Below are 25241 nucleotides of genomic sequence, written 5' to 3'. Positions count from 1 at the left end.
ACACTAACAAACCAGGGTTCGGCGATGCCGATTTTCACCTTGCTTGCCTGCACCATATTGCGATGATATTATTCATGGTAAGCTGAGGGCATCATCGAGTTCCATAGACTTCGACGTGGATATATGTCAGTGGATGTGACGGTTCAGAATTGAAATCGTTGTTATTTAATGACATTTGTGTATATTTGGCCAGGTTAGTGCCAGTCGCCGTTAGATTTCGAGGGGTGGCATATGACCTTGCAAGCAATGTGGCTACAGTGCCTGACCTGAAGCCAAATCAAAGACTTGTTGGGCTACAAATTGGTCAGGACTTCTAATGTGAAAAATAATGGTGCTTCAATATACTAGGAAATATCCAATGAGTCCGTCTTATTTTTGTAATCAAGGAAGCTGCGTGCGTTGTTTATGATTGCTCGAGCATTTAACGGACGTAAGAGGGCACGCGTTTCCTGATCGTAACATCAAATCAGACAGTATTTCACTAAACCCCTTGTAGATGCTCTATTTTTCAAATACCTCCGAATCTTCAAACAAATCGCCGACCTGAATGCGCCATCTCGTGTGCAATATTGTCTCGAGAAATATCGAATCAACCCCTGCTGGTAAATCCACCTACTCCCGGGCCATGTGCACCTTGTGACAGGTAGCACATCCCTACACCGTGCCCGTACCCCATGGCCCCCATACCTATACTAGATGGTACTATCAGGGAGAGTGTTGGACACGACCGTCGTGTGAATGAACCTGTCATGATGATCGACGGATTGACTCGAACGGTCTGGCGTTTGAAACTTCGCGCAGAGATGAGTTAACAGAGGTGGCATCTCTCCGGTTGGACCCCGTACGCTTCCGACGGGTCATTAAAAAAGTGGGACTTGACACAAATGAGCTCCACTCCCCCACTGTGGTCGATGGTTTGACAAGGTGAAGTGGTTTTCTACCAACCGCAAGTCCGCCATGCATGGCGACGTCAGGGATCAGCGCTAGTTTGAGCCTGAAAGTACTGTATTGAACATATAAACTTATCACAAAAAGGATGACTCCGAAATCAAATGATCGTTACCGACAGTTACCAACGACGAATCTTCAGCATGGCATCAGTGATTCATGTGCACGAGTCCTTGACGAGTCTTGACATTGTACCATGGAAGCTATAGAACAATTGTGCTGCCGGAGCAGTTGGTAGGATTGTGACAGTGCTACTGGTCACTGCAGACTTCAATGCACTCTTCATCTCCCTTTGTGGAACTGTCACTCAAATCCTGGATATCTGCTCCTCCCCTGATGTCCTCCACAGGCATCGCTCGCTTGCCTCCAAGGAACACGCGTCCACCAGGCGCGTCCTCCAAAGACCTCACTATCACATCCTCCTCAAACAAATACTTGATGTCCTCCAACGCATACCCCTTCGTTTCTGGCAAGAAGAGATACGTCCACGCTGCCATGATCATGCAGCACACGCCAAAGAGCAGGAATGTCCCATACTGATCTTCTCCAGCATCACCGGCGTCAGGCGTGATATCGTGAATGAGAATAACCAGTTGATACTGACCGCAACTGTGAGTGTGGCTGGGCGGACATGATTTGGGGCAACTTCGCTGGCCGCGACCCACGGCAGAGGCCCCCAGCCGATACAGAAAAATACTGCGTAGAGATAGACGGCGATGATTGACACGTAACTCGCAGGTACAATAGTGCTCTGGGGGTGGATGGCGCCGAAGCCGCCAATCCAGAGCATAGACAAACCTTGCCCCACAGCGCCCACGAAGAGGCACAGCTTGCGACCCCAGCTTTCCACAGCGAATACCAGGGTAAGACCGACTGTGACGACTTTCACGAGACCGTATATTCCTGTTGCAAATAGGCCAGATGCTGTACTGGTGATCCCAAGCGCAGCAAAGATCTGCGGGCTGAAGTAGTGATAGCGTTTGGTACGCAAGTCATTGCTGGAAGAAGGTGAGATTGGAGGAATCGAGCAGCGAACGCAATTTGACGTGACCTCCATCATGCGGAACTGGGAGACCAAGATGTTCGCTGCTTGCCGATGAAGTCCGCTTTGATCTCGTCAAGTGTAAGAAGAACGACGCTGTCATCGACTGATGTTCGAACAACATATGCAAGCGTCCTTGCGGCCTCATCGTAGCGCTCCTGCTCAACCAACCAACGGGGTGACTCTGGCTGTGGAATCATAAGGAGGATGAAGAGAACACCCGGGACAAGCTGGACTACGAAAGGCATACGCCATTGCATGTCGCTATATGGGATGTTGATAGAAGCACTGTAGTTCACCCAGACTGCAACACATATTCATCAATCCAAGGTTACTTCATCTATAAATGGATAGTACGTACAGCTCAACATCATGCCGATATTGTTAGAGAACTGGACAAGGCTGGTACACCTCCCCCTGATGTGTCTGGGCATGCACTCTGATATATATGAGGGAGCTAGAGCGGATACCATGCCCACCCCGATGCCAGCAAAGACGCGGCCAAAGTATAGTACTCGAAGAGCGACAGCCTGGCTGCTTCCGAGGCCAGCAACGCATTGAATCATGCTTCCGACGATGTATATGACGCCCGAAGCAATCAGAGATCGTTTCCGCCCAAAGCGACTACACGTCCAACTAGTCAATAGGACACCAAAGCTGAAATTTCAAGAAAATAGCATGAGTAGCGAAGCGTTCTATAGTCTCGATAACATACATGCATCCGGCCTGCATAACTGACACGATATTTCCATTGAAATTGGCTTGACCAGATGCGGACAACTTATCGATACCAAAGTACTGCTGGAAAGACTCGAGGGTTAAAATGCCACCCATAAGTCCAGTGTCCCAACCGAAGAAGATAGAGCCCATAGATGCAGACAGGGCGAGGGTGTATGCATTACGATAACGCGAAATATCTGCTAGTGCATCTTTGAACCCCATGGCGGAAAGCAGATGAAGCGAGCAGAAGCAGTACTAGTAGGCGCTTTTATAGTCCTGCGCGAGCCCATCGTGCTGGCTGGGCCCTAGGTCATTAATGTCCGAAGTAGAGGTAAATCCAATCGAGTTGGAAAATTCCGGTAAATCGACACAATTCGGCACTAACAAGTTGAATTCCGAAGTGTACCTCGATTTACGACACGGAAACGAGTTTGGGAGGGAGTCCAGTGCTGTTACTAGCCCAAGAGTTATAACTTACAGTCATTAATGCAGAACGCCAGGCCTAAACGATATAACAACTACATACGCAGCGGTGTTTAAATTCTGGGTCAACTGGTGTAAACCCTCGTCAGACTCGTCTACACATCGTTTCTGAAATTATTGCAATCGAAACCTCGCCACCACAAATCTCCCGCAGGCAGTCGATCTTGCATTTCAGTAGGGAGAGTATTTGGTTGTCACTCGATACATGCCTCAAGGAATTGAGAAATCACATGAGTGATACTGAGAATAGGCAATAGCTTGCAGGCGTTGCCCATCCCCATATCATCGTCTGCGCGACTCAGGGTCGCTCACCATGTCTACGGCCATGGAAATTTGTGCTCCTGCCTCTTCTCAATCGAGCAGTCCTGCTACCAGCCTACCCCTACCTTGAGCTGTAGAGCGCCAAGACCCGTCGGTGATTTTTTCAAGAACATAGATACCCACCCCAAAGGCTGTCCCTGTTATAACATCTGATCACTATCTGATTCTCCTCAGGCTCCCATGGATGAGGTAAGCCTTCCGATGCCAAAGAGAAGAGCCTATCATATAGGCCGGCAAGACAAAACCGTGTCAAAGCTCTTGTGTGTTCCGCCCTCCTCTTGTTAGGGAGCGTTTTCCTCACCAACTTTAACGACTGTTGTTCGATATCCGTTCCCCAATATTGTCAACTCTCAACTCCAAGCCGATGGATCCAAAGGTACTGGTGAGCAGGTCCGAGGTGAGAATTCTGCCGTATTCTTGAACTGACTCTGGTCCTTCTCTTAGTTTTCATGGGTACCCATGCTAAGGTACAGGCCTACAAATTATTCTCCATTCGGTCTGGGATCTACATAGATGACAGGGATGCTCTTCTGCCCATCTATATAGATCTCATACTCCCGTTTATAAGCATTTTCTTCTAACTAGTTGATCTGTAGGTCTTGTTCTTTCTTTAGCAGTGGATCTCTGCGATTGCAAAATCAGACAAGCGGCCTAATAGCGACAATGGCCAACGTTTTGGAGAAACAAGAACATGGTCTTTATCGCAGTTGGGAACCAGTTGCTGATCGCTGGTTCGACAAGTTCGCGTGAGTCTTCTCATTGGAATATACCAAGTGATGAAGAACCAGGAGGTATTCTTATTGTTTCATTCTGATAGCGATGACAAGCTACACAAACACATGACAAATCCATTCTCGCTTTCAGTACCAGTACCCTTTTAATCAAGTTGTCGGCTGTCTCGACAGCATTCCTGAAGTCTTCCCGTCTCGACCGGCTTGTTTTTTTTCGTGTTCTTTCCATTTCGCACGAACAAGCCTGGCTATGTATATTTCAGACGGCATTTTCACATAGAACACCGTTAACCACAAAACAATCGACTGCGCACCCTCTGCACGCACCTACCCATCTAAAAGGTAAGAGCCCCATAGCATCTAGCACCACTCCATGCGAACCCCCCCATGAGCAGCCTGAGGGATACGACTGAAACTTGAAGGATAATGAACACAACAACGCATTATCTTTTAACGTAAAGGGCTGTCCCAGTCTAATAACATGCCAAGATAGACAAGCGAAGAAGCTTCAGCTTCTTCGCCACTTCGAGGCAAGGGATAACCAACGATCCGCCTCGACGAGCTATTTTAAACCCACGGCGAGTGGTTTTGCTGCTTCTTCCGGTCCGTAGCACTTATCTTGCCGGCAGGTTTATACCCAGATCTTCACAGAGGCTGGGCTTAGTTGGGCATCTGTGATTATTGTTTTAAATCTCTCCCCCGCTGTACTAGTACGCCACGCTCAGCTCGTGATCGACGATGTTGTCAGAAGAAAGTCCTCTGCTGGCTACCACTACGCATGAAGTTATTTATGACAGATTCGCACCAGATCAAAAGAGGTGGATCGTGTTTCTCGTTTCTTTTGTGGGATTTTTGCCTAGTAAGTACTGGGAGTCAAAAGTTACATACTGCTGATGCAGAAGCGATGCTGACGAGCGTCGATCAGCGTTTGTCTCATCGACATTCGTGCCTTCCATCCCTCAGATAGCTAAAGATCTCAACTCGACGCGTGCTGTCGTCAGGTGCGTGTTGTATGTTCATCTGATGCAACATTTAGCGATCGAGCGATTTTCCCAGCTTGACCGTCAGTCTATCGATTTTAGCGAGTGCTGTCGGGGCGTTGGTTTGGGCTGCTTACTCGTCCTTCTGTGCGTGCATCTATAGCGTGTCATGAGCTAATGTGTGTTTGAAGTCTTAACAACAGTCCTGCAGATGGACGCCGACCAATATATCTGTGGGGGATGCCGTTTCTATGTGTTGGGAGCTGTGGTGTCGCGCTGTCGACTTCATTGCAGAGTCTGTTATTCTGGCGATTCGTGCAGACGTTTGGATGCGCTGGGGGGATGTCCCTGGGTGCTGGTGTTATCGGCGATATTTATAAATTAGAGGAGAGGGGAACGGCTATCGGGGTATTCTTTGGTGTGAGAAATCATGATGATTGAATGATTTTATCCGTTTGATACTGACACGACTGTTTCAGGCCACACTTTTGGGGTTCGCTGTTGCACCGTTTCTTGGAGGTAAATATATTCTCAGTGTTATGCATGCAGACTCTAGCCACTAGCGATCTATTTGAACAGGTGCTGCGACGCAGTATTGGTCCTGGCGCAATTTGCATTATTCCATTGGTGTATTGGGTTTGGTCGAGATGCTTCTTCTGTACCTTTCGTTTCCTGAGACGAGCCATCCCGGCACATTGGGTATCGATAAACTAAAGCATCGGAGATGGATCCATATCACATGGATTAATCCTCTGAGAAGTCTCTGGTTGCTTCGGAGTCCAAACCTATTTGCGGTTGTGAGTGCATTTACCGTGTACGTTGCTCACTGGTTGCAAACCCTTGATTATGTGCGGGATTAGATGCTTGCGGCGAGTCTAGTGCTCATTAGTGACTTTGGTGCGTCGATACTGGCTGCGCAGTGCATTCTCACATCGAGCAATACAGTTCTCCTTGTACCGCTGGCGTATACAATTGTAAGCTGACAATTGTCTTCCGTCTCGCATCCTGATCGTGGTGCAGGGCGTCCGGTATAGAATCACGAACGAGGCCATCATCGGGGCGTGTTTCCTCCCAAATGGACTGGGAAACTTCAGTAAGCACAATGTGTGGTACTCATATTTCACTGACGCGACCTTTGACAGTTGGAGCGCCGGTTGCTGGCCGCCTATCAGACATTGTGCTCAGAAGATGGCGGGAGAAGCGCGGAGGAGTGTGGTGTCCCGAAGACCGCTTGAGAGCGACGTGGATCGGAGGGCTGTTCATGGTCCCGTTGTCCGTTGGGGCGTCCGGGCTGATCACGACGTATGTTGGGGGGCCGATCGGCCTTGCGTTGAATCTACTGTGCCTTCTCACAAATGGGATGGGGGTAAGTCCTCCCAGCTAGATCCTCTCACCCCATGCCTATCATTTTACTGGTTCCTATAGGTCGACTTCGTGGTGAATCCCATTGGTTCTTATAATGTGGACGTAGTGCATTCTCGAAGTGCAGAGGCCATAGCTGCTCACATGTCAGTCTCCGTGATGTTGCGTGACTATCAAAGTTGAACTCATTATTTACCTCAGGGCGAGCAGGTCACTTATAATATCCGCTGCGACTGCTCTCGTCATTCCAACAATCGAGCGCATAGGTGTTGCGTGGACGGATATCATTGCGGCTGTCCTTGCGGTCGTTGGACAAGGGTGGGGGTCTTTTTTCACTGTAAGATCTGGGATACTAACATAGAACCGCTTGAAAATTTCTTTTGTAGGATCATTCTCTTGACGATTCGTTATGGTGATCGCATGAGGGCGAGCATGGACGTTGGTTTCTCGACCATGGAGAATAATTGACCTATTGATCTGAAGGGAAGGATTGAATTAGAATCGATGTGTCAAGCTGGCAGGTGTATGTACATAACAGCCTGCGGCAAAGCACGAGCTGAAATCCTCTAGATTAGTTGTCGAGTGAATCCGAGATGCAAGGGTGCAAGAAAATAACACGCGGTCGATTCGGTTCTTCTACTGTAGCCTGAATCAGGTTGATCATCCATGATCTGTGCCAGAGTCTGCTGTGTACTAGCTGAATGCCGTGGGCTTCTACAAGATCAGCGCCATTAGAGATCAATAATATCATACTGTCTTGAACACAGACCGAGGGCAGTGACAAATATTTGAACATGTGAAGGACTCATTGGGAAGAATGGGGCCCGGGAAGAGCGCATGCCATGATTGGTATGCTCAAAAGACCCGGACTGCATAGGGTGGATATCACAGCATTCATCGATGGTCGCAGGGTATGCAAGTGAGGGCATAACAAAACTAAACCCAGATGCAGGTCCCTAGATTACATGGGATTACATGGATTGAGCGACTCGAGGAGGTCCTTTCGAATGTGCAGAGAAAATACATAACGCTACTATAGCAGTTTAACAGTCCGACGGGAGAAAACAACCACAACAGCGAAAATGAATGAACGAAAGAACTCGAAGGCATGTAACAACATTCCCAAACGTGAATATATTCCAATTCCAATTATTCTAGGAGGCTCCCGCGACATACAGCGCAATAGCTTTCAAAGATGTGAGATGGGTGTTGACTTCGTCCCAATTCCCATCCATGCTTACAACTTGGTCGACACAAGGGAGCCAGGAAAAAATGATGCGAGCGAGAGTTTCAGCATTTGCTATTGGAAAATCGGATGCCTCCAATTCCAATGTTCGTAGGGAGGTATGTTGTGTTGGCTCATCATCAGGATCGATGTCGATAGTTGCAGTATTGATTGCAACTTGCAGTGTATGCAATCGTAGACATAGACGGAGCGCTGTGAATAACCCATGGAATGAGACTGAAGAAGGACGAAGACCTGAGTCTCTGATTTCCAGAGTGTGGATGTGCGGCCAAGCAGACATAGCCTCCAAGAGAATGTAATTTTCCAGATAGATGCAGGAATGTAAAAACACGAGCTGCAGAGTTCGGAGCTGTGTGAAGCAAAGGAGATGCGGAATTACTGTCGAAGTGGTGTCTAGGGGTTGCACGGATTCGTCGTCAAAAGACCAAATGGAGATTCTTTCAGAGAGGGGAATTGCAAGTGTTGCATGACTTTGATGATGTATTCAGCACTGTACAGGTGGAAGAAAAGAGTCGTAATGTTACGAAATGGTGAGAAATTGAAGATATCCTGTTCCAACAGCGAAGGAGGGTCCCTGCAATCTTGCTGAATTAACAGACTGAGAAGGGTAGGTAGGTAGGAGAGGTGCTTCCATGATGCCCAGTCGAGCAATGGATAACACAGAGTTACAGAGTCAAGCCGCGTACACCAACGAATCCTGTCGGGTAGCAGGGACAGCTCATCTGTTCTCGGTTTTATGTAAATTACACAAGGACATCATTGCCTACGTGGGACTTGGATATCGGATACCGGGTGTTGTAATCATAGGTTGACTTGCAAGTTGCAATGAATCAATCGAGCTTGCGTTCATGCTGGCACATGATAGCAGAAATTTTAACCTGTTTGACGGCCTTCCACTAGCTGCAACTTATCACTGGCTTGCCCTGTTCAACTTTCCAAGAGTTCAACAATAGCGATTTACACCAACAGAAATGCAGTACCAGACACTTAAAGGTGATGGTATCACTGTCTCAAGGAGTCGCGGGGAAAAGTCTCGCAAGCTATCAACAGAGCGAGGGGCTCGGAATACGAATAGTATAGGACAGTGTCAGATGTGAATGTTGCTTTAGAACGAAATCACATCAGATAGCTTGAGTGGGAGCAAGCAAGTCGAAGAAGGTGAGTTCTGACTATGATCATCCTAGCCATCCTCCTTCATTATGCGTTCGTTTCTCTTTCTCCCGATGCTAGCTTCTTGCGTTGAACGTTCCAGCCGTATTCGTAATGACCGAGCAGGACTAGCAACAATGGGTCGAAGGAATGGGAAGAGTGAAGGAGGGAGAGGTTGGATGCAAGAGGAGTGGAATGCTAGAGTGCAATCGATTGCGATGGGAGAATTTTGCATTACAGAACGAATTAACAATGGTGTAGCGCCCATAAACTCACTGCCCAGGCACCTAAGCGCCGAACAAATCGAATCGTTCACTGTTCATCGCTCAGCTAGTGAGTGGGGTTGAATACGCTTTGATATTTGAATATTGTAGTCGGTGACTATCCCCAGACAATCTGCATACCTGTTTGTTCAGAATCCCAGTCAAGATATGGACTATGCACACGCAGTATAGATAAAATTCATTGCCAAATTTTGGATACTTCGTTGTTCAGTGCATCACTTCGAACATCTCGTCAACTTCCATTTCGCTACATAAGTCAGGTTAATGGTGAATGAGAGCTGAGCGACGGAGCAAACTGATTGACGCCAAGACCAATCGTGAAAAGATCCAAAATCGAGTAGAATTCCCATCAAGTTCTAAATCAAGCATACAGATCACATGCGTCTGGTCGGAGCGCACACCACTGCGGCTGAAGTGGGATGGCATTGATGCCGCGCTGCACCATCCTGTACCTGACATCCTATATCGTTTATCTGTCATTTAAGTACTTCCACATCAAGAAGCACTACTCACATGCAAACGAGGAAGTGCCTCGGTGACGTTGAGTGCAGCGCCAGTGGGCTGCTTAGCACTCCAGAAAATTTCTGCTGATGATGCAGCACGTGGCCACACAATCGGGTCGACGTTTTGGGGACCAGACTGCTCACTCCATAGACATTGCTCGCCTGTGGATTGCTCAGAAAGGTCAATTTAACCTGGATAAAAGATTGTATTTACCTCCGAGAACAAGTCCGTACTGCGCCTCGGTCAAGTTTGCCAACGGATCAAAGGTATATGACTAACGAAAAATCATGAGACGCGTGGCTGTCCTAAACAATCATACTAACCTCGGACCAGGTCTTGAAGGGGTCGCACCAGCTATTTCTGTTCTCCCAAAGCATGTCAGTTCAGATCGAGTACATTCAGCAATATAAAGACTAACCCAGTTGGGTCGTCTCCCAACCATTCACCAGCACCACAGTCCTATGATAATAAGAACATTGTGTTCTGTAGAAGAACTCGTCAACTAACCAGGTAGAAGTAATTTGATGGTGCTTGGATGATCCTGAAACCCTTTTCTACCACCGCTGCAGCATCTGCAGAAGAAATCCAAATCCTTTCAACACAGTTGAATCAGCGGAGTCGGGTCATGATATCGTCTTACTTACATCACAATAGTCTCGTTTGAAAGCGTAATATTCCAGTCGAGGACCATTTCTGAATGACCGTCCCCATTCAATACCGTCATTCAAAGGAAGAAACACAGCGCGTACCTTCCCATACGACAGGTGTCTTTCCCTGGGCAATCAGCGCACCGTGAGTGGACTGTGTGAACGTGTCAAGAGCATCGTTCAGCGTCGTTCCGGTGCTGTTGAGCTGCTGCTGCGTGGGGTAGTCGTCGGTATAACAGTTCGTGTTAAGTTCATCACCGCCGGTGCTGAAGTAGGACGAAGGCAGGGTCTTTGCGACATCGCTGAGCAAGGAAGCAGTGAAGTTCATGACCTCTGGGAGTGCAAAACGAAGCTGGCCGGCAGGGGGCTCGTTGGCAAAGTCTGCCCACGGAGCAGCGTCGAAGCACGCAACATATTCGGGGTAAGTAGCCCCAATGATAGCGGTGTGGCCGGGTGTATCGATTTCCTGGTAGAATATTGAGTGTTTATGATCGAAATTGACTGATGGGTACTGACCATCAAAACATCGATACCTCTCTGCGGGAAGAGCATCAGCGAACAACAGACCGTGATAAATGGAAGAACGTACTGCAGCAGCATACTGCACGATGTATTGGACATCACTCGCTGTGTAAACTTCTTGAGGAGAGTATGCACCGTTGATAGTAATCTCGGGGTACTGTACAACTTCAAGCGGAAAACTCTGACTGTCCGTGATATGCCAGTGGAAAGTGTTGATCTGTCTAGCTCGTGAGAGATGAAAAGACAAGATACTAGGAAAGCACTCACCTTGACCCAGCTCATCGCGTCCAAAGTTCGTAGAAGATCACTGACCGGATAGTAGTTCCTCGAGGTATCCAGTGTCAATCCTCGGAAAGGCTGTGTATATGGGTTCATACACCTGACATCAAAGTGTGAACAATAGCTGCTCACATATGCAGGAGTGTCCGTGATAGCGATCGGGGCAATTAAAGTGTAAATTACTCCTCCATAGTAGTAGAAAAGCTGATTGAAAGTAGTGAGACCTCTGTACAGACCCAACGTCGAGTTTGCGGTCAAAGTAGCAGCCGAGCCGTCTGCTGGAATCGTCAGTGCGTACTCCTCACTACGGGTTCCAAGGGGCTTGATAGCTTCAGAAGAAATGGAATCTACAGTAGCCCCACTGGTGAGAGACAGCGTCAAGTTTGAAAGCGTCATCGCGCTAGCAAGCGCAGTAGTGTCATTCGCCCCGCGGCCTACGACGAGACGTCCAAGTTTATCATTTTCGAGATAGTACTGTGATTCCGCAACCGCGTCAAGTAAATCCGACGGCGCGTCTTCAATCTGCACGTCAAAGGAGAATGAGGGGGAGATTTTGAGGGCGGTCATCCCGGTCTCGAGAGTAGTTGGGATAGGCCAGAGAGCCTGGACACCAGAAGGGAGGAGGCATCCTGCGACAAGCGCCAGGATGAATATGTGGCGAGAAAAGGCCATGAATCAAGATGTGCGGGTCAAAGACGCGACCGGTTCAACTGCAGCTGTTTATAAAAGTCACAGCTGGGGATCATGTGCGTTTTCAACATGCATGTACGTAACGCCAAAAATAAGGAGCGACCCAGAATTCTAATGCGGTTAGAAAAATTACCATCTGTCCAGTGCTGACAGGTCCAGCGTACATGGCTTTTGGAAGTTTGGATCACCCATGCTCAATTGCAAGAGGTGGGATCTCGCGCCGGCGTTCAACGGCGCGTAAATGTGGTCTGTCACAGTCGCGTGACCAAGACTTTCTCGAAATGGAACTACGTAATATAGATTGTTAATCCCTTCAGGGAAGCTGCACCCTGCACGGCCGACCATTCCTCCATCATGCAAAAACGAATGACGCGCGTGGGCTCAAACAGATATCATTTGCATGTCAGATGACTTTCTCTGTCGTCCGGTGATTGCTAGCTCCCATGTGCAACTGGTGGTGTGGTAGAATTCTATCCTCTTCGAAACGCGAAGCCGAGGTGGGCCCACGGTTATCTGGCGTTCGTGTTATCTCAGGCAATTGATAAGCTTGTCCACAGCTTCACTCATTCTCATAGCTCCGGTAGGCATATAGAAACCGTAGACTCACAGGGCCCCAGGTGTTTCAAAGATAACGAGTCCAAATGACTCAGTGTGTGATGGCGTCCCACGAGACCTGCTAACAAGTACTTACGGTATAAATCAGCCTGTCGGCTATTGTGACACCACCATTACGCAATATAATATTCGTGCCAAGGGGCTTCAATCATGGCCAGTCGCTTTCGTTGTGTCCCTGAGAGCTATCTAACGTTGCGTCCAGAACTTTACTGTCTACTCGACCAATGCTTATAACTTGTTCGTCGATCCGTTGGCATTGATTCTCATAGGGTAGAAGTTTGTGAGTCGTCAGATTTCGTTTGTGTCGTCAGTTGACATTTTGTTTCCGTATAGTACCTCGTTCAACGTGGAGGTGTTTATAGCAGAGGACATTGTTGTCTCTTTGCCCCGTCGAGCTGTCGTGGACGTAGTGTTCTTAGGTTGTGATCTTGAAGAGACTGGCGCGCTGTTTGACGGAGACAAAGTAAGCCGAGGTATCATAGAATGGAGGGGTGAAGTGATGCGACACTGCTCGATAAACTTCTGGTGCCAATCATCATGACATTGACCATGTTTTGTTCGATAAAGCGTAATCATGATTTCTCTCCCCAACGTCATTTGGTTGGAGTCTAAACAATACCTTACAGACTGCATCCCCTGCACATCCTTGGCACAACAGCAACCCGTTCGGCTGTCTAGCCAATGAGGCTTCCGATGCTCAAGACCAATTCTTTGTAAGTACTTCAGTCATATGCTAAGTGGTTTCACAGCTTCAGAAGCAACGTGCTCTGCAACAACCCTACTTGTGAAAGACATAGTCAACTTCGAAAGCGTCTTCGCGCTAACAAGCACGGTAGCGTCATTCATGCCCGCGACCGACAACGAGACGACCAAATTTGCATACGCCCCAAAGATTGCTTTACAATATCACTCACCAGCTAGTGCTGTACTTTTGGTGATGTTGACTGGCAGGAATCTCACGACAGAAATTTCAGCACCTTGCTCAATTGCTGATACATGGCATATAACGGAGTTAGCATTATGACCTGCATGATGTTTCAGCAAAGTCAATATCACTGAGATCTCGCAACTTCGTAGCTCACCGCCCGGTACTGCAGTTACGCCCACATTCATCCAACTTCTAGGAGGTACAAAATACGGCCTGATAACTCCAGTTAGTGATCAGCCTTCGACGATCGAACACTCGAAATGAACTCATAACTGTAGCAGTCATAAATCAAATAAATTGGTCTTACTCAACCCTACGGCAAGTGCAATTGATTCCGGCTTTGTCTGACTTCTGCTAGAGTCGGTGACACGATCTGAAAGTTGTGTTGGGCTGGTCCGAGCGTTAGCTCGGGGGTGGGACGCAAGCAGGTGGAGCTGCTGGGAGGGCGGGAAACCTGCTTACGATGTCGATCATGTATTGAGCTTGGCGCGCCTGTGACGCGGCATGCGAAGATGTTGGGGGGACCTTGTCGAGGTATGAGTAGTGCTTGACCCAGTCTGACCGAAGCCTTCGGATATGGCATAGTTGGGGCTTGACGTGGTAGTACAGAGGCTGTATCAAACTTGACAAGGTGGGGTCAAGGCTTGACACAGTGGAACAATACTTCACATTGCTGTCTGAAAACAAACATTAGATCAATGATTAGAGGCAATACAATACAAACACAAGATGCACACGTGCACAGCATTCCCAAGCATGTAGTATGACTTGGAATACGGAGGACAAGCACCGCAAAATTGGTGGGCGGTGAATGCAGCACTCCAGGGCCTGTACGCAGATGGATATCTCTAAAGTGTTTGGAATTCATTTCGAGCGACATGGTGTTTGAAATGACTCGGATCTGTACCCTAGAATGTGTGACGGTGCCGCATCACATAAGCCAGGTCAGGCGGGCCGGCAGAACCGCATCATTTTCACTTGGTCCCGTCACCCGGCACCCGAACCATGAACAAGCCGAACTTATGCAAGGGACACGCATACCCTCGCGTATCGCCATCAAAGTCACCTAGTGGCAGTGTGTCCGCAACCGTCTCGTCGACATCACGGAGTATTTGGTGAGCGTTTTGACTAATCATTTGATGGGGACATGCAACTCCTTTCTATCCTGATACAGGATACACAGTTCTCGGAGGGCACAGGGTTACCTTTGGTTGCGTGCGCCGCCCATCCGTTTTGATCGGTCGTCCCCTATGTTATAAGATGCGACTGTCTGTCATTCTGATCCAAAAACCTCTGCACTCTACACATGAATCCCACTCGTCCTCCTGTGCTAGTCGTAAGTGAACTGCCTACCATGGAAGGTTGCGCTTCAGCTAAATTCCTCTTTCTTAGGTAGGCGCTGGGCCAGCTGGTTTGGTATCAGCGTTAACACTTCTCCAGAACGGCATCCCGGTTCGCATCATCGATAAAGATTCCAATCCTCGCATGGGACAGCGTGGTCCTGGAATCTGGGTTTGTCATGATACCACTTCTCTGATGCCCTGTGGTCTCATTTAATGCATGATCTAGCCACGCTCCCTCGAACTCTTCAACTTTCTAGACGTCCCAGAAGTCAACGACCTGGGGAAACCCTCCCCCATAATGCGTACATACAAGCTCTGGACGTTGGAACCTCTAACGGAATTTTCGATGACCCCGTCTATAGAACCTACTTCTACGATACCATTCGTACGTACTATTCAGACCCGCTGTCTTTTCAAGCACACATGCTGGTGATTTTTTTATATTGCAGCACGTTCCAAAGCTGATAGGTCAACAACTACTAGATGTGATTCTGCGACGCCACCTTGAAAAATTCTCGTGCTCTGTCGAGATGGGCACCGAACTGCGTTCGTTTGAGCTGTCCGACGAAGGTGTCACAGCTGTTCTGGCAAAGAACGGCACATTAGAGACCTTCGATGCTAAGTGGGTGATCGGCGCTGACGGTGCTAAAAGTTAGATGCGATCAATTTCAAATGCAGTAGGATGAATCTGAATTGTGGCTTGTAGGTGTCGTGCGTAAACAGCTTGGGCTTACATTCTTGGGCGAGACTAGAGACAATGTTCGAATGGTCATGGGAGATATTCGTTTACATGGCGTTGGTCTTGATAGAACGGTGCGTCCAATTTCTGCTCTTGGGACTTGAAGAAAGATGTATATTGACGCTGGGTAGTGTTTTATTGTGTCCAACAGACGAAATTGGCGAGGATGGCTGGCAATTTATGATCTCTGCTCCCGATGTTGACCTGACAAAGCTCGCTCAGAGTGAGAAGTTAATCATGGAGATCATCGCACCGTTGTTACCAACGGTGGTTACGTTCAACAAAGTCGTCTGGGTGAGCGAGTACAGGTGTGTTTCATTTTGTGACGTCGATGCGTTTTCAATGTTCATCGGTTTACTTTAGGGCCAATATCCGCATGGTAAACAAGCTTAGCGAGGGCCGAGGATTTGTTGTGGGTGGTATGCTGTTCTACTTATGAATCATGCACCTGTACTGATGAAAGTTTACGTAGATGCTGCTCAGTATGTCTATATTTGAGTGCCTTCTTGCCAAACTGATTTTTATATATTTCCAGTGTTCAAAGTCCAGCTGGTGGTCAGGTGCGTGCGCTCTAATCAAATGCCGGTGCATACTCATTTATCCACGAACAGGGACTTAATTCAGGTATACAAGATGCTGTAAGTCTTGCAGATGCAGCATGTATGACATTACTGATTGTACACCAGTTCGATTTAGGTTGGAAACTTGCACTCGTCGAAAAAGGGCTCGCCGACAAGTCTCTTCTCGAGACGTATAATGCCGAGCGTTTGTCTCTTGTCTCCGAGATGCTCGAGAGGACCACCACGATTTTCAACCAGGTACTAAAGACAGAAAACATGGTCTCCCAACGAAGTCCCATCCTTTTCATGCTTGGTATCAATTGCCGGTTCAGTAACATCGTCCTCGATGAATTTGCAATTCCAGGAAAGCCTATTAATGCCTACGGGGTGCTTGACGAGGGGAATCTGGAGGCTGGAGACAGGGCGCCTGATGCACCGAATATGTTGCAGGTGGGGTGCGGAGAGTCTGTTGTGAAGACGCTTTTTGGTCTTTACAGACCGTCGTATCACATAGTACTTGTGTTCGCGTCGGGTCTCGCAGGCGCTACCCCAATCTTGGGTGCACTGGAGGCATACGCCAGAAGCGTTGTGCGATCGGCAGTCGTTCTGCCTTCATCTGCAACAGGCGTCGCTGTCGCATCTCCTGCTGACCTCGTTCTTATCGGTCAGGAGGGCCATGCTTGTTCAGCTTACCTCGTGGAAGCTGATCAGACGAAAGTGTTTGTGATACGGCCAGACGGGGTGATTGGGGCGATCGTACATGGTGTAGAAGGGGTGAAGAAGTATTTCTCGGGAATATTTTTAAGCGTGGTGTAGTGGGCTGTTTTTTCCATTTGTATCCTCTCATCACAACTCATTCGCATAATATAATCAAGGTAGTTACCAAGTAAACTCCTAAGTATGTATCCCATTTTCTACGGAAATATGTCGCCGCGCAAATCTACGATTTACGTATGTTTGCGTAGATTTCAGAATGTCCAGTTTTCTAGGTCTTGGAAAACGAAAGCGGCTAAGTAAAATTTCTAGATTCTGGCCAATCGATATGAAGATAGCTGTTTAATGGCAGAAAACTCGTGCATTATAGGAGACCAGTTACAAAAAAGTCTACTCTATGACAACGAGGTATGGGTTGGTGGAATCCTGCGTACTATGTACTGAATGCGACGTGCCCAGTGGGCTAGAAGATCAAAAAGAGAACTATCGTCATGATGAGCCACCCGGGAACGTAATTTCCATTTACTGATGCCCTGACGCAGAACTTGGAATCGAGAAAAAACTTCGTCCATATTCGGACGTTGTGCTGGATCCAAGTGCATCATGTCCGATAATAAATCACTCAGAAATTCTACACCTGAGTAGTGCTGTTGCGTTAAAATCAGAGTATGCAAGATGAGAAGTCGTTATTGCACTTTACATCAAGAAATATTTCTTGAATAGCATGTCCAAGATACCAAACGTCAGTTGGAAAGGGTTCCGGGGTTTATAGTTGTCTTCCTTGAATTCCGGCACTTCTTTATCCCCACCGAATATGGGTACTTCTAATGGGTTGGTGTTTGACGCCTCATATTTGCGGGAGATACCAAAGTCTATGTAGTAGTACCGTGGAGGAGACTGTGTGCGTGTACGATGCCTGGCCACGCGTTTGTAGTCTTCAGACATATACTGGTCGCTTGGATGCCATGCATCTATGGACATGCTGCCATCCATCAGTATATTCAGCTCCATGCAGTCCCTATGGCCAGGTCATGAGGCAAGTCACTACAGCAATTGAATACGTACCGGTGAGCGACGTGATGTCTGTGCATGAAGCGCAGCCCCTTCAAAATAAAGAAAGGAAGGAAGGAATAAGACATAATGAACCAGTCAATCAAAACCTTACCTCAAAAAGCTGGTGGATGCAATCTACAACTTCACCGACCGAGTCAAAATAGGGTTCCGTAGCATCTCGAAGTAACGGCATGACAATTATTGCAAGATCGCCATTGGTGGGCACCTCCAGAACATCGTAAATTGGCACGCAATGGTTGGCTGGATCTTCGCTGAGAGGCGAGGTACAGAAAAACCGACCAATCTCTATCTCGTAAGGGTGTCGCGATATGACTATAGATTTCAGTGACACACGAACGCCATCACGAGTACGCTGTGCATCCAGCAGGCGATAGTGCTGGAGGATATATGGCGAATGAGAAACACTAGTGACAAGGTATACAGCACCTACCGGCGACCTGACTCCATCCTCGCAATTTATGGAAGCTTTGTTTGTGTTCGCCCAAGAGGGCACCCAGTCCGGACTGTAGCGATTCCGTAGCTTGTAGCCCTTTTCGTTGAGGAAATTGTAGTGGTCCCTCCACCAAATCTCATTTTCAGTGAGATGGGACTGAGCTGCAGATATTGAGGTCATCTTCAAAAAATTGCCTGGGCGTGGTGCGAATTAAAGGCAGGACGCGAACCCTGAGAACACATGTACACTTGCCGCACGGGTAAATAACTTCGAACTCCGGCTTCGCGGACTTATTAATAGAGAATTACTCTTCTTAGCTATGTACGTAAAGCACGATTGTAAGTTAAGTACACTCAGCCGTGACAGTACTTACTACTTAGTATTCTTTGCAAAGTACCGTGATAGGAAGCTTCCATCCGAGGGATGGGAAATTCTATTACATCGCTTTTTCGCAGTTCCCCGGGGATTACATGATTTGCTAGGCCAAGTCAAGGCTAAGTAGTCATTTTTGTCTAATCAGTAACCATAATCATCCCATAATCTTTCCGGGAGCTGGGACTTATCAGTGTCACATATATCAGGTTGGCGTCTCCTTGAACTCTGTCCTTGTCCTTTTTTACTGGTCTCACAATCGTCTGTATATAATCAGGCCAGTTCAAGTTGGCGCGAAACTTTACACCAGCTCCTGATCATTTTCGACACTCACACATGAATCCCCCCAAATCTAGCACGAGAGTTCGCATAACCGCGGACCTAGGTCTTGCAAGTCAATATACGAACTTGCCTGGGACCGTTATCGAGCTTAAAGGCCAGACAGCTGAAGAAAAGGGCGACCACTATCTACAATTATCGCTGGTAGCCTTGAAAGAGCTTGCTAAATTGTTGGAATCCCCACAACTCCCAGACAGCGAGAAACAAGCGTACCACGAAGCGTACATCATTAATCGGGCTCAATATGACGAGTAGGTTCCGCTTTCACCAGCCTGATAGCATTCCTCATTCCTTATCCATTCATTATCCACAGCTTGGTGCGTCTCAGGGACCAACTTTTAGGGCAGAAGAAATCTTTTCGCCGGTTCCTTATTAATCTTTTTGTCCGATCGGATGCCAAGCACTTTTATAAGATCACGTATCGGAATTTTAAGGCTATCAAAGTAAGGTGACTAGTCGCATCTTAGGTTGCAGCTAAATAGCAGCACAGAGAACTTCGGAAGACCTAGTTCGACGATTGCTGCCGGATACGCATGACATCCTCGGTATATCATACTGAAAGATCAATTTCTTCTTGCTGACGTCAATCTGTTGGTCGGCTTCAGGTCCCAGAGGCTCTGCAGAAGGTGATGTCTCTGTTTGTGAGGAGAGTCCGCGTGATGTGGTAGATGGTACGCATACTCTCTACATTTTATGGGAGAGCACTAAACTCCTTTGCATCAAGGCAATATTTCAGGTTGGTGCAGCTTCTTTCTCTGCGTCTTATTTCACACAGTGAATTAGTCAGAGATCTTCCTCCAAATGCAACCATCCAAGGCTTCAGTGTGGATGTACATACTGAATCAGAAGCCGACGAAGTCCTTGCGACGCTGAATCAATTCGCGAACTCCGGCGAAGAAGATGAAGAAGATGATCGAACCAGTGTGTTTCTAAGTTGTCGCCCATGGCACCACCTAAGAGGCTTCTTAATACCTCAGTCAGAGCGTCAACCTCATACAGACCGCCGTCCCCTTGCTCTACCTGCACAGTCGTCCTTAATCATTATAATGTTTACAACCACAGTGTGGTATCATTTGATTCGGAACTGACAGGAACAACCATTAACAGCAGTGTGGATGGAGGTTCGTCGTGTTTGCTGCCGACATCACCCCGCGATATCTAATGATGATGATAGGGGTCGGCTCTGGTGGGCTTACTGATACCAATAAGCCACCTCAGTGTTAAGGATTCACAACCTGTAGTGCGTGCTTTATGTCTCATTGATCGGATATTCCTGGGTCCTGCATGGCCAGAAAGTCATGGCATTCGTGATGGGATCCCGGCCACCTCATAGGATGTGCCGCAATTGTATATGTTCAATGCAACTTCCAGCTAGTCTAGGTTGCTATCTACCCCTGGTTATGCGCAACCTTTTCCGTTTTCAAAGTTTACAGCGTCAGTTCAAACTCCGGCAAGGATGTATCCTGATGTATCACACAAGTGTCACGAGTTGTAATCCCAGATTCTACTCCGCGGGGCTAGAAAACACAGCCTTAGTGTGTTAGGGACTGTTAGGGAAGTTCCTGTGGGGCGTCGGCCAACCATTGCGATTAATCGAACTTGAGGTCCACGTAACGATTTTGATGCATGGCTGTTGTGCTGCGAGGAGGACAAGGTGCCAATGTACTGCATGATGGCATCACGATCTGCTCCTTGTTCCATGGCTACTTATTGTTCTCCAATGCCGTCACAGAACGGCACAGTTCGCAAACGAGCCAGGGTAGATACACTGGGAAGGAGTCAAGAAAATCTATCGCTATCTGTTGGGGACAAGTCAGGACTCACGTATGGGATGAGCGCACCGGGTTAGTCGGCTATACCGACGCTGATGGCGCCAGTCAAGAGGATAGACTGGATTTGTATTTTTGTGGATGGCGGCGCAGTATTGTGGGGCACGCAGAAGCAAGAGTTAGTGACGCTACCAACAGCAGAGTTAGAATTCGTAGCGGCCACTCACGCAGCCAAGGAAACTCAATGGCTTTACCGTTTCATCGTGGAGGTCTTCCAGTCATGACAGCACCCTACGACGCTATACAGCGACAACTAGTTAGCAATTACACTAACGAAAGACGGAATTTATCATGCACGCGCCAAATATATTGATATGCACTACCCCTACATCCGCTTCTGCGTCGAGGATGGCTCGATCCAACTGGTGTACTGCCCCACGAAGAATATGGCACTAACACGCTAATGAAGGCCCTTCCGAGCGTCAAGGCAAAGCACGTTGCTTACGAGTTAGGTCTTCAAGTTGTCGTTTGAGAGGGAGTGTTGGAAGTTAGTACAAATGATGATAACAGTTATTGTCACACGTGACTATTTACTTACATAATCAAGTTCGGTTTTCGTACTCAACACGCCTCACTGTTGCTTGTATAGTCAACCGAGATACATTTGGTTCTATCTATTCTGCATCATTTTGCCTATGGATCCATAATCACCCAATGACATCATAAACTTAATTAGGTGTTTGTTGCAGTCGGTGGTGGTGGCGGTGCTGCAGGTGAAGACTTTTATGGAAGTTGCCGGGAAGGTGGGAAGAGGAATTATGGGGGTTCCAGAAACCTTGTCAAGCAAGTCATGCAAACGACTGTATGGACCAGGGGCCCGACGTCCGCATACATCGCCATCAAAGTCACAGTGTGCCGCAGTACGTCCGCAACCGTCGAGTCGACATCGCGGAGTATTTGGTGAGCATTTTGACAAATCATCCGATGGGACATGTAACGTCGGCGAGTCCTTTCTATCAGGGCGCTGATACGAGATACGAAATTCTTTGAGGGTACATGGTTACCTACGGTTACGTATCCTCTCGCGCGCCGCCCATCCGTTTTGATCGGTCGTCCCCTATGTTATAAGATGCAACTATCTGTTATTCTGATCCAAAAACCTCTGCACTCTACACATGGATTCCACTCGTCCTCCTGTGCTAGTCGTAAGTGAACTGCATATCACGGAAGGTTGCGCTTCAGCTAAATTCCTCTTTCATAGGTCGGCGCTGGGCCAGCTGGTTTGGTAGCAGCGTTAACGCTCCTCCAGAACGGCATCTCAGTTCGCATCATTGAGAAAGAACCCAACCCTCGCATGGGACAGCGTGGTCCTGGAATCTGGGTTTGTCATGATACCGCTTCTCTGATGCCTTGTAGTCTCATTTAATGCATGATCTAGCCACGCTCCCTCGAACTCTTTAACTTCCTGGACGTACCAGAAGTCAACGACCTGGGGAAACCCGTCCCCACAATCCGTACCTACAAGCCTGGGATGTTGGAACCTCTAACGGAACCTTCGATGGTCCCGCATATGGAAGCTACCCCTACAGTACCATTCGTACGTACTACACAGAATCACTCATCTCAAGCAGCCACGCCGATGATGTTTTTATATTGTAGCATGTTCCAAAGCTGATAGGCCAACAACTACTAGATGTGATTCTGCGACGCCACCTTGAAAAATTCTCGTGCTCTGTCGAGATGGGCACCGAACTGCGTTCGTTCGAGCAGTCCGACGAAGGTGTCACGGCTGTTCTGGCAAAGAACGGCACATTAGAGACCTTCGATGCTAAGTGGGTGATCGGCGCTGACGGTGCTAAAGGTCAGATGCAAGCAATTTCAAATGCAGTAGGATGAGTCTGAATTGTGATTTATAGGCGTCGTGCGTAAACAGCTTGGGCTTACATTCTTGGGCGAGACTAGAGACGATGTCCGAATGGTCATGGGAGATATACGTTTACATGGCGTTGGTCTTGATAGAACGGTGAGTCCGATTTCTACTTACTCCGAGGCAGCGCTCCTGATATCGTCGTGGAAGTATTGGCACCGATTTGGAAACTTCAAGGAACGAGGGTATGTCCAGTTTCTGCTCTTGGGACTTGGAGAGACATGTATATTGACGCTGGGCAGCCTCTCGTTACGTCCAACAGACGAAATTGGCGAGGATGGCTGGCAATTTGTCATCTCTGCTCCCGATATTGACCTGACAAAGCTCGCTCAGAGCGAGGAGTTAATCATGGAGATTATCGCATCCTTGTTACCAACGGTGGTTACGTTCAACAAAGTTGTCTGGGTGAGCGAGTACAGGTGTGTTTCATTTTGTGACGTCGATGCGTTTTCAATGTTCATCGGTTTACTTTAGGGCCAATATCCGCATGGTAAACAAGCTTAGCGAGGGACGAGGATTTGTTGTGGGTGGTATGTTGTTTTATTTATGAATGATGTACCTGTGCTGATGGAAGTCCGCATAGATGCTGCTCAGTATGTCTGTCTTTGGGTGCCTTCTTACCAAACTGATTCTATATATTTCCAGTGTTCACAGTCCAACCGGTGGTCAGGTGTGTGCGGTCTAATCGAATGCTGATGCAATTCATTTATCCATGAACAGGGACTTAATTCAGGTATACAAGATGCTGTAAGTCTTGCAAATGCAGCATGTCTGACACTACTGATTGTACACCAGTTCAATCTAGGTTGGAAACTTGCACTCGTCGAAAAAGGACTCGCCGACAGGTCTCTTCTTGAAACGTATAATGCCGAGCGTTTGCCTGTCATCTCCGAGGTGCTTGAGAGGACCACCACGATTCTCAACCAGGCAATGAAGGCACATAACATGATCGCGCCACGGGGCCCCATCCTTTTCATGCTTGGTATCAATTGTCGGTTCAGTAACATCGTCCTCGATGAATTTGCAATTCCGGGGAAGCCTATTAATGCCTACGGGGTGCTTGACGAGGAGAATCTGGAGGCTGGAGACAGGGCGCCTGATGCACCAAATATGTTGCAGGTGGGGCGCGGAGAGTCTGACATGAGGACACTTTTTAGTCTTTATAGACCATTGTATCACACAGTGGTCGTGTTCACGCCGAGTCTCGCAGGTGCTACCCCGATCTTGGGCGCGCTGGAGGGATACGACAGAAGCGTTGTGCGATCGGCAGTCGTTCTGCCTTCATCTGCAACAGGCGTTACTGTTGCACCCCCTGCTGACCTCGTTCTTATCGATCAGGAGGGCCATGCTTATTCGGCTTACCTCATGGAAGCTGGTCAGACGAAAGTGTTTGTGATACGGCCAGACGGGGTGATTGGCGCGATCGTACATGGTGCAGAGGGCGTGAAGAAGTATTTCTCGGGAATATTTTTGGGTGTTTAGCGGTCTGCTGTCTTCACTTGTATTCGTATGTCACAATGAACGTACTAGTTATCGTAGTTACTAAGTAGTGTAGAGGCTATTGTACAATCTGTGTGCATACTGAAGCGGCGTCGAATCTACTGTAGAGATACGACACTAGGTTCGTCACAGGTCACAGCCCTTAACGAATCGAATCTATTTAGTGTGACTGTCACACAAATTTTTGGTGGGACGAAGCTAATTTGTGACATATGGAAAAAAAAACATAGGTTGTACGCTAATGGGACCAGAAATCATCATACATCGAATTTGTGATGTGTCTACGCTTTCCATGCCCATAATCAACCTTCAGAACACTGTTCGAGCCACTCTCCACATCTTTGGCAGTAATGTCACCCACATCATAGACTTTGGAGTGGTTTGAACACAGAAGTCTGCCATCTGCATCAATATGGCAGTCAGAACAGACACGTTCACCCCTGGAAGCCATATGATCAAGAAGTGCATCCATTGACATGTCACTGGCATCAAGGTCATGCTTGCTAGCATTGTCAAAGGGGGATTCAACTCCAATAGTATCAGTGGCCTTGTCCTCTGACTTGGAGTCTGTTGCCTGGTTGACGCTGACAGTCTTGTACTGAGCAGTAGCAATCCTTGTCCATCCAGCTGGATTATTCTTCTGAACATCATGTAAATATTGCAACACCTCTTGACTTGTGAGGCTTGTGAATGAGAGATTGAAATTCTCCCCAGCCTTACACATGAAAAATGCCTTGAAAACATGATTTAGCTCTGTGCATCAAGATTTGACAGTGTGAGAAAATGAGAAACAAACCTGCTTTACAAGCTCAGGCTTGTTTATAGTGTGATATCCATTTATTACCCACTGCAATGACCAATCATGAAGGGTGCCAATTGTTGTGTTGAGTCGAATGAGTGACACAGACCTGTCTTGGGTGAGTCGAACAAGAGACTTGTTGACTATATCAGCATGCTGTGTCTGTTTGACTGCAAGTTTGAATGGTTGTTGAATACTGACATCACATGGCTGACCAACAC

At 47.8% G+C, this 25241-nt stretch overlaps 4 protein-coding genes across 4 annotated transcripts; 2 read left to right on the top strand and 2 right to left on the bottom strand.

Annotated features, from left to right (window-relative positions):
- Positions 1-7554: 7554 nt before the first annotated feature.
- BJ212DRAFT_1398492 (uncharacterized protein) lies at positions 7555-8212 on the bottom strand. Its single transcript, XM_041337273.1, has one exon. The coding sequence runs from the start codon at positions 8111-8113 to the stop codon at positions 7742-7744; it is 372 nt and encodes a 123-aa protein (XP_041186156.1). The 5' UTR covers positions 8114-8212; the 3' UTR covers positions 7555-7741.
- Positions 8213-14757: 6545 nt separating this feature from the next.
- On the top strand, positions 14758-16909 carry BJ212DRAFT_1487541 (FAD binding domain-containing protein; the record flags this gene model as incomplete). The annotated part of the gene is made up of 11 exons (XM_041341290.1): positions 14758-14787; positions 14844-14963; positions 15021-15179; positions 15244-15445; positions 15501-15611; positions 15685-15841; positions 15897-15952; positions 16006-16015; positions 16069-16093; positions 16145-16171; positions 16220-16909. 11 exons carry the CDS (start codon positions 14758-14760, stop codon positions 16907-16909), a joined length of 1587 nt encoding a protein of 528 aa, XP_041186155.1.
- Positions 16910-17084: 175 nt separating this feature from the next.
- BJ212DRAFT_1571223 (uncharacterized protein) lies at positions 17085-18538 on the bottom strand. Its single transcript, XM_041342066.1, has 6 exons — positions 18312-18538; positions 17973-18257; positions 17873-17910; positions 17545-17825; positions 17508-17521; positions 17085-17454 (listed from the first exon to the last, which is right to left on the bottom strand). Exons 1-6 carry the CDS (start codon positions 18492-18494, stop codon positions 17203-17205), a joined length of 1053 nt encoding a protein of 350 aa, XP_041186154.1. The 5' UTR covers positions 18495-18538; the 3' UTR covers positions 17085-17202.
- A 106-nt stretch (positions 18539-18644) lies between these two features.
- On the top strand, positions 18645-20116 carry BJ212DRAFT_1591348 (uncharacterized protein; the record flags this gene model as incomplete). Its single annotated transcript, XM_041342515.1, has 8 exons — positions 18645-18895; positions 18964-19276; positions 19339-19468; positions 19516-19570; positions 19631-19696; positions 19750-19761; positions 19809-19946; positions 20003-20116. Coding segments are annotated over exons 2-8 (768 nt in total), but the record flags the coding sequence as incomplete, so codon positions are not given.
- Between the last annotated feature and the right edge of the window lie 5125 nt (positions 20117-25241).

Source organism: Suillus subaureus, assembly GCF_016647635.1.
Source record: "Suillus subaureus strain MN1 chromosome Unknown BJ212scaffold_87, whole genome shotgun sequence".
Lineage (NCBI taxonomy): Eukaryota > Fungi > Basidiomycota > Agaricomycetes > Boletales > Suillaceae > Suillus > Suillus subaureus.
This window is presented reverse-complemented; position numbering and strand designations above follow the sequence as displayed.